Source organism: Molothrus aeneus, chromosome 20, assembly GCF_037042795.1.
Source record: "Molothrus aeneus isolate 106 chromosome 20, BPBGC_Maene_1.0, whole genome shotgun sequence".
In the NCBI taxonomy this organism is placed as follows: Eukaryota; Metazoa; Chordata; class Aves; order Passeriformes; family Icteridae; genus Molothrus; species Molothrus aeneus.
In genome coordinates this window covers 3579992-3589221 of record NC_089665.1, presented here as the reverse complement: position 1 = coordinate 3589221, position 9230 = coordinate 3579992, and the positions used below count along the sequence as shown (strand labels likewise).

At 43.1% G+C, this 9230-nt stretch overlaps 1 protein-coding gene across 1 annotated transcript; it reads right to left on the bottom strand.

The window, feature by feature from the left end:
* On the bottom strand, positions 1-8277 carry RFC2 (replication factor C subunit 2). The gene is made up of 11 exons (XM_066563435.1): positions 8104-8277; positions 6398-6467; positions 5579-5620; positions 5091-5197; positions 3847-3948; positions 3083-3183; positions 2251-2408; positions 1837-1902; positions 1299-1379; positions 850-963; positions 1-207 (listed from the first exon to the last, which is right to left on the bottom strand). The coding sequence occupies exons 1-11, from the start codon at positions 8217-8219 to the stop codon at positions 97-99; spliced, it is 1068 nt and encodes a 355-aa protein (XP_066419532.1). The 5' UTR covers positions 8220-8277; the 3' UTR covers positions 1-96.
* Positions 8278-9230: the final 953 nt, after the last annotated feature.

The following is a 9230-nucleotide window of genomic DNA, read 5'->3' as shown; positions in this document are numbered from 1 at the left end:
TTAAAGTAAATTTTAGAGCTTTATTGGACTAAATAAAAAAGTATGAAACGTTTTTGCAGCAAATCCTGGTTTCCCCCCAGAAGGCTGAGGAGGTGCCTAGCTGGCTGCAGGGGCTGCAGTCTTCTGGCACAGCCGGGCCAGCAGCCCAGCCATTTGTAACAGGGAGTTCACACCTTCTGCTATCTTCATGTGGGTGTACCCAATTTCCTGGTGACAGAGACATTGTCAAGCCTGCTGTTTACTCCCCCAGTCTATGTGTATTTCACTAATGACTAAACAGAACATACCCCTTTCTGCTGAAAGACCAGCTTTGAGTCACCCGTACTTCAGAGAATGCATCTACTCCTATAAACCAACTAAAATGCCTTTTCTTTTTAAAATCAAAGCCTGTAATTCCCCACTTCCTTTATAAGAAGCAAGGTCCCTGCATATGAGGACAGGTTTCAAATATGAAGAGTGATTCCATAACACCAGCTGTCAACTCTCTGTAAATTTAATATTTTACTATCTATTGGACTAGAATCAGGCAGGCACTTGAAAAACATTTTCAAGGAGTTATCTTAGGCTTTGAAGTAACTAATAAATTCAGCATTACATCTGCTATTAATTTTAGCTGATCACTAAAGTGACTTCTGGCACTTCCATGGGTGTTCAGATGCTAAACTTCAGGTGACTTCTCACTGACAAACTGATGATGCAGTGGGAAAGAAGGCAGGCATGAGTCAAGAAGCACTTTCTTTGTGCTAATATACAACAAATTTTAAACAGAAACCCCTGAGGCTGCCCCTGATCACATCCTCTTCTTAAAAAGGCCCAAAAGGCCCCATCAAGAGCTGAATTAATACAAACCTTGATAAATTCCAGTTTCAGATATTCTGGCATTTGATAGGTCTTACACACTCGGAAGATATTGCCAATGACATCTTCTGGAGAGTATCCAAGGCGCCACAGGTGGGCAAGAATCTGTGCAGGCAAAAATAACCCCCCATTGATCTGCCAGGTGAGTCAGGGATATTCACTTTGGAACAGCTGAATATCATTACTGAATTGCATGTACTGTTTATCAGCTGATTTAACCTCAAGCATCTAGCAATTGATTTCACTACAGCTTCCTTTTTTGCTTGTTGGTTTACTTATCTGATCAAACTCCTGCCCAAAAGGGATTTAGTTTATCAACTCATCTATATGGTATTGCCCTTGTCTTAAAAAACAACACACTGTGAATTCCCCAAAGCAAACAAAAAAATTTGTAGAGAAATAATGCCTGGCTATACTGAAGACAAGACATAAAAACCAACCTTGTATGCTTCATCAATATTTGCATTTATGCAGTGTTGTATCATTTCCTTCACCAGCAGAGGATGAGGCTCATCACATACCTGTATCCAAGAGAAATATTACATTTTAAATGTAATATTTGTAATAATGCAAAGTCAGAAGACTTTGCATTAAACTTCTGGTATTTTCACCAAGTTTCTATGGAGCTGAAGTACTGAATCAGAAGTATTCCATAATGCAGACTAAATTTGAAGTAATCTGACTTTTCAGATAGTCTGTCATGGCAGACTCAACAGACTCAAGTAATAGATTCCCAAATTATCACTGAGATTTCCCAGCAGTAATTGGATTTGTGTGCTTTGAGAGAACTGCAAAGGTCTCAGAAGTGCCATTAGGGATGTCTTTTCAAAAGGCACATGGGCTACTTAAAGTCTAATGATGGAACTGCTGCATGCACAGGGCTGTCTGCAAGGTAGCAAAACGGCTGATGTGTCCAATGGAATCTCACATAGCCACAGGGCTAAACTTCTGGCAAAACTGTTTTCAGCTATTACTGACCTTAAAGACATTTTCACTGTTTATAAAGCCAAATCCAGAGTATGTGGACTGTAAGTTGTTTAATGCCTGTGAAAGAAAAAAAAAGACTTTATTTATTTTCTGAAGTGCTCTACTTCTCACTCTCCTCCTCAGGATGAAATGCACTTCAGGAAATTATGCCAAATAAGCAGTTTGCCATTGAAAAACAGAAAAAAAAATCACAAATTTATACTGACTTTATTTCCTCCCACAAATTTGGTATCCACTTCCCACCAACTCTCTTTTAAGAAGCATTTTAAACCCTCACAAAACCAAACAGTTTCGTTACTCTTGGGCCACAAGTCACATCTTCTTTACCTCTCCAGAGAAATCCTTGGGACTTGCAATTCAAAAGTTTAAACAGAAGCCTTTGTTTTATTGTCTTTCTCCTTTTACCTGTCTCATATCACCTTGGGCTGTGAAGATAATGGCTTCTAGTCCATCATCTGTATATGCTACATCCTCTTTCTCAACAATTTTCAGCAGCCTGGCAAGTATCTGTGCATCTGTCAGCTTGGTGTAGCGCAGCACTGCACACCGAGACTGAATGGGTTCTGAGGACAGAGATGTGGCATTAGCTTCTCTCTTTTTCTCAAAAAACCCCACAAACAAACATGTCTTCATTTCACTTTCCAACAATTCTTATGGCTTTTAAAGAAAAAAGGACATGTAAGCTCCAAGCAGAACACAGCCTCTCCTTAAGCACATACAATTGTTATGGTCCTTCCCTTGAGCCCAAATGTGCTAATGGAATTTTCCCAGATACGTGGAAATATATACAAAGCTCAGCTTCCTCTGTTCTCCTGGATTTCTGAATATAGATGTTTATCACGTTATTTTTTCAAGCGAAAACTAAGGTGCAATGTGTTCACCTATAGGCAAACTTAAGATTGTGATTCAGAAATGACAAAAAGGGTTCAATACCCAGTAAAAAATGCACCAAACATCCTAAACTGTGGCAGAGTTGGATGCAGATTAAGCCCAAAGCATGAGAAATCTGCTTCTGCAGTCACATATGGCACTATCCATCAAAAACGGCTGCTCAGAGGGTTCCCTGACTACAAAATTCAGCTCTTTTATCTGCTCAAGTACAGGTGGCTTGATTTTTCCAGAAGCCCCATGCTTTCTTGCAACAAGCTGGATCAAGCTATTTCTGGCACTGCCTTGGCAGTTAGCCAGCAGTATGGAGAATACATGACATGAACACCCAGGAAGCAGCAGCACTTACCTATGATTTTGTCAGAGGCATTGCATGCCAGTGCAAAACGTGTTGTTTTGGAATAAATTTCCATTGTTCTTCTCAATGCTTGCTGTGCTCCATCTGTCATGCTGAGGGGAGACAAGGAGTTAGGGCAGATTTTGCCCTTCATTCACTCATAGGTGCAGCCTAAGAACTGTTTTCATGTAAGCTTCAGTTTAGTGATATTAAGCTGTGCTTTGATAAACTGAGAAGCTTTTTCCAGTCTGAACAAACCACCCTGCAACACAGGCAGCCACTGAGACCTCCACAACATGCAAAATGAAATCATTAATGCTCTCAAGAGCACTGCTAAGAATATGGAGGAGGAGAATATCCCTTTTTCATCCAGTAATCACAGAATCACAAAATGGTTTGGGTTGGAAGACACCTTAAAGCTCATCCAGTTCTAACCCCCTGCCATGGGCAGGGACACCTTCCATGAGATCAGGCTGCTCCAAGCCCTGTCCAACCTGGCCTTGAGCAGTTCCAGGGTTGGGGCATCTTTCCAGTAAACTGCTCTGTTTCATACCCAGAGCATTCCATGTCAATATTCAGCATCTCTTTTCAAGCAAAGATCTCTTCTTGCTGTGAGTGCTCCCATAAGATCTCTGTTCAATCCATATTCATTTCCTAACTAATTATTTTGAACAGCTTGATAGAAACACTCAATACTGTCCAAGACTGGAGCTCTACAGACAGGAGAGATGCAGCACATTTCACACAGGAGCTGAGGTCAGGAAAAAACAACATACCTGTCTGCTTCATCAAGGATGATTATCTTATGCCGACCTTTTGGAAGTGTGACCTTTTGCTGGGCAAACATTTTGATTTTGTTTCTTACAACATCAATGCCTCTGGAACAACAATTCAATTGACTCATGATAAGTTGGGTGAAAATACAGAATAGATTTTTTTCAGCAGCCACAGCAGCTGAAGTGCTCCTGTTCTACCACTGCTTGTTCCTGCCCCTTCAGCTGTTTCAGCACAGCTGCTGTGGAACCATGTTCCAAGCCAGACTGTCCCACTGATTTGGATTCAAACACCAACAATCCTTGGTTTTGGTGGTCTTGAACAAAATAATTTAACAGTAGCAATACAAATATACACAGAGCCAGTAACCTTACTTGCAGTACCACCACAAAATGACTTATGTTGGGTACAAGGGTAATAAATAAACAAAGGGAGAAGCATTTAAGATTGCTTTGCCAGTTCTTCCCACAGCTCCATCCACAGCCCCAGCTGTAGCTCAGAAGAGTTTAAGAAAAACATCTGGATAGACTGAGTTATATCAACACTGAATCATATCAACACTGAATCATATCAACACAATACAGACACTTTCCTAGAGAGAGTCCATGCAAAGACCTACTTTTCTTAAGGAAGGATTTTATCTTTTTTGTTCTGTTTACAAAAAGAATGTTGTGATTCTGTAGTTCTGTAAGTGATACTAACAGGGTAGGTAAAGTGTACTGTGCTCAGACAACCCACCAGGAAATGTCAGAATAGTTCAGGATGGGTCTGAACAGAACTGGGAAATAAAATCAGCCCTTAGTGCCTGATCCTTGGAGTACAGTCAGTGTCCTCCACACACCTCACACCCTGATCCTATATTTTAATCCTCAGCTGCCCTTATAACCCTCATTTCTCTCACTCTAAGTACTGAAGAGTTTGAGTATAAACTGTTCACTTTTCATTCTTAGGATCCTCATGAATGCAGTGGGAAGCTTAACTCTTTCAAATAAACTTGAGAAAAAAATACCATTATGGATTCTGCACTCTATTTTCACATATGAAAGTATCTATAAAGTTTATAAAACATCAAGAAATAATTTGTGTTGATGGGTGAACACCAAAGATTGCCTGACTTTTAGATGGAAAGAATGCACTAAAATAAATCTTAAAGGCCTTACTATAGCATTAAGCCCATCAAACTGGCCTCAGTTTGATGGCAACTTGCTTCTTCATTAAAAACTTGGTAAGGTTTATTCATTCTCACCTGTCATTTGAGGCATTCAGCTCCAGAACAGCATCCTTTAATGCAGGACCAAGCAGAGCACGAGCCAAACATAGGATACTGGTGGTTTTACCTGTTCCTGGAGGGCCCTAAAAATGTGACAGTGCAACGAGTTCTGGTAAGTTTAATGAAATTTTCTAAGTTATGCTCTCTACAAATCTCCTCAGTCAGGATAAAAGGCTGCAACAGAGGAACTGCAGAGCAAACATCAGCCTGGAGGCTGTGCCTGAGCTCAGGATCCTGCCCCTAACAGAGGAGAGATGCTGCAGGGAGAAGCACAGGATGTGTGAGGTAGATTTAAACTTGCTTCCCTGTGTATTCTGCCAAGAACATTGCTCCAAAACCCCAGAACCAACACCTCCCTCACCAGTACACTCAGGCACAAAGCCCATCTGTACTGGGAGGCCACTCTGGTGAGATTTCAAATCCAGGACCAACACTGAAATACAGCACAACACAGCAATACTCACAGCAATTATAATGTTTGGTACATTCCCCTCCTTTGCAAAGACCTAAGAAAGAATGATAAAAAGAAATGATGTAAGAAAATAACATGAACAAATAGTTTCCATTCTGTTCTATTTTAGCATCAGAAACAAGCTTCTTTTTCCCCTTCCTATTTTAATTTTTTGAACCTTGCTCCTTCATATTTTTTGGGGTTTTTTTTAATTGAACTGTAAGAAATCAGCCCCTTGAAGAATATGGAAATATTTAAAAGCACTTAATGCCACAGATCTTTAGTACTCTTGCCTTTCCTTTCCACCTGTTTTAATGATATACTTGCTGGTATAATCTACCTGTTAACAAATACTGTGTTCACAGATTAATTTGTCATAGAATTATAGAATCCTGGAATAGTTAGAATTGGAAGGGACCTTAAACCTCATCTCATACCAACCCCCTGCCTTGGACAGGGACACCTTCCACTAGACCAGGTTGCTCCAAGCCCCATTGGAAGAATTGATATAGCAAACATTTCTTTTCAAAAAAAACTATCATATTTCTTTCTGTTGTTATGTAAATTATATTTATTAATTGAAACAGTATCATTGTAATAGCTACAAATTCTCTAAACTGTATCAAATGCTCAATTTAAACATCCCAATTGAAGAAGGCATATTTCCTTACACACCACTCAAATATAATGTAAAACTTGTAATTTTTTAAGTAAATCAGGAAGCTTTCTTCCACATACTCAAGTACATATGTAAAAATACAATAGTGTTTTTAACAGCCTGTGGATCTACACAGAGATATGTCTACACAAAGATACAGGGACAGCTACACACCTCCAACCTGCTCACAGTATCTTCATTTCCAACTATTTCGGACAGTTTCATGGGTCTGTATTTTTCCACCCTGTAAAAGTAAAACCCCACACACTTCACCACATCTAATAATGCTTTAATAGTGCTTTAGAGTGATGGACAAGGAGGATTATGCTAAGAGAGCACGGGACAAAGATGGCTGGACATGAGTTCAGTGCAAGTGCTGCACGGTCTGTCATTGCTAAGCACAGCACTAATCACTGACTCAGAGAACCCCAGAATGGTTTGGGTTGGAAAGGACCTTAAAGTGTGAAAAATGCATATTTTATTATTGGCTTTTGGCAAATATTAAAATGAATATTATATGTGTTATGTTAGAAAGTTATGTTGTGTTAATTTTTTTAAGTAGTGTGTTAAATACAGTTTTAGGTTATAACATAATGTTAAAATAGAACCTATGCTATGTAAGATACCAAGGTAGCAGCCACAGGACACCTAAATCTTTCAGAGAATTTATTGCTCTCTTATTGAGTTCTTCCCACCTTGCTCAGCCCTGAAGATGCTGTCAGGATTCAGAGGAAGAAGCTGACACTGACCAGACAGAATCCTGTGTCTGAATGGAATTTATGCATCATGTATGAAATGCATGAATATGCAACAGGCTATTGCTTTTAAGGGTTAATCCTCTGTTAACATGGGTCCTTTTTTTGGGCTTATTTTGCCCAGAAAGAGGTACCTGGACCATCCGTAACTCTTTGTTTTTATTGTCTCGTATTGTCCTAAATACTAACTGTCCAAATTTTTATTGTTCTAATTATATTACTATCTTTATAACCATTTTATTACTATTAAACTTTTAAAAAACAAGTGATTGGCGTTTTTCACAGGCCCATCTTGTTCCACCCCCTGCCATGAGCAGAGACACCTTCCACTGGGCCAGTTCCAGGTCCAGCCTGGCCTTGGGCACTTCCAAGGATGGGGCAGCCACTGCTGCTCTGGGCAAGCTGTCCAGAGCCTCACCACCCTGACAGGTTTTAGTTCCATTGGTATAAAAAAGCAAAAGGAGAGAAAAAATGTTCAACTCGAACGGGAATTCGGTGCCTCAGCCTGAGGGGAGAAGCCACCCTGTGTGTTGTCCCATGGTCAGCACAGTGCAGGGCTGACTTTGTTCCAAGGAAATGGGATTTCCTTCCCATTTGTTTCTAAAGGAAAACAATGGTAAACAATGGTATTTTCTTCACTACTGATTTCTGGAACTATTCCAGACCAGGTTTGACGGGGCTTGGAGCAGCCAGGTTTAGTGGAAGGTGTCCCTGCCCATAGCAGGAGGCTGGAACGAGATGGCCTCTAAGGTCCCTTCCAACTCAAACCATTCTGTGATTCCTGCCTTCCCAGCCCCGCAACAGACGGGGAAGTCCCAGAGCACAGGCAGAGTCCCGGATCCGAGCCAGACCGAGCTCCTGCAGCCCGGGGGACACCGGGGAGCAGCGCTAAACACGCGGGTCTGGCCCTGGCCGGTCCGGCCGCCATAGTCCCCTCAGCCGCCACACCCCCCGCCTTCCCGCCACCAGCGCCCGCCCTCACCCCATTGGCTCTGCCGCGCTCAGTCCCGCCCCCCTCCTCGCTCTGCACCAATCACCGCGCGTCCCGCCCGCCCTTCGCCCCGCCTCCGTCCCGTCATGGCGGCTCAGGGCGGCCGCGCTCCCTCGCCCGCTGTCCCCGCTCACCAGGGCAGCTCGTAGTGGCCGCTGCCGCCGGGCGCAGCTCCGGCGAGGTCGGAGGGTCCCCGCTTGTCGCCTGCCGACGGCCCGGCCTTCTCCTCCTCCGCCATATCCACCTCCATGGTGGCGCAGCTGGTGCTCCCGGCCTGTCTCCCTGTTGTTGCTGCCGCCGTGAGGGGAGGGAGGGCCGCGGGCGGGCCCGCCTCCGGGGCGGGCCGGCGGAGGCAGCCGGGATGTGGCTCCCTGATCGGGATGTGGTTCCCCGGCCGGGTTGTGCGTTCCCCAGCCGGTCTCCCGCTTCTGTGGCTGCCCAGTGAGGAGGGGAGGCGGCAGCCCAAGCCCGTGATGACCGTGCCATGCCAGGACTGTTGGTGAGGGGAGGCCGCTCGCAGCACGGCTGGGTGGGCTTGTACTCGTCCGTTTGGACTCGCTGGGCTTCTTGCCTTACTGCGTGTTAAGATAATAACAACAATGAAACAATACCATGTTTGCATTTCAGGGGTCTAAAACTTAGCTTTTTCTATCTACGTCTATTTACGCCCCCTCCCCCCCAAATGAAAACAACAGAAGATGCATTGCAAAATACTGTAAGCAGTTATGTTATAGTCGAGGGATGATTCTGGCTCTACTTATTGAACACATATAATGTATACAGGTTGCCTAGGGAAGCTCTGGCTGCCCTGTTCCTGGAAGTGTTCAAGGGCAGGTTGGATGAGCTTGGAGGAATCTTGTCAACTGGAAAGTGTCCCCATGGCAGAGGGTAGGATAAAAGGAGCTTTAAGATCCTTTCCAACCCAAACCATTCTGAGATTCTATGATTCTAAATGTTCTTTTCCAGGTTAAGTAAAGGTCGCTCATCCAGCTAAGTCAAGATTCTTTTTTTTTTCTTAATTTATAATTTTGATGAGGTGTTATGGTACCAAGCTCATTAGTGGCCCTACATGCTACCAGCCCCTGACAGAGAATTGGATTGTTGTTTCCATAGCATTAGAATTTGGAAATCAGTGCAGATTTTCGACCTCAGTAGTTACTGAGGCCTTGGTACATCTTTCAGCTCTGTTTATGCTCCACATAATTAATGACATTTGTGTTAGCTCAGTGCACAGAGCATCTGTCCTTCAGTCTGGGCCCTG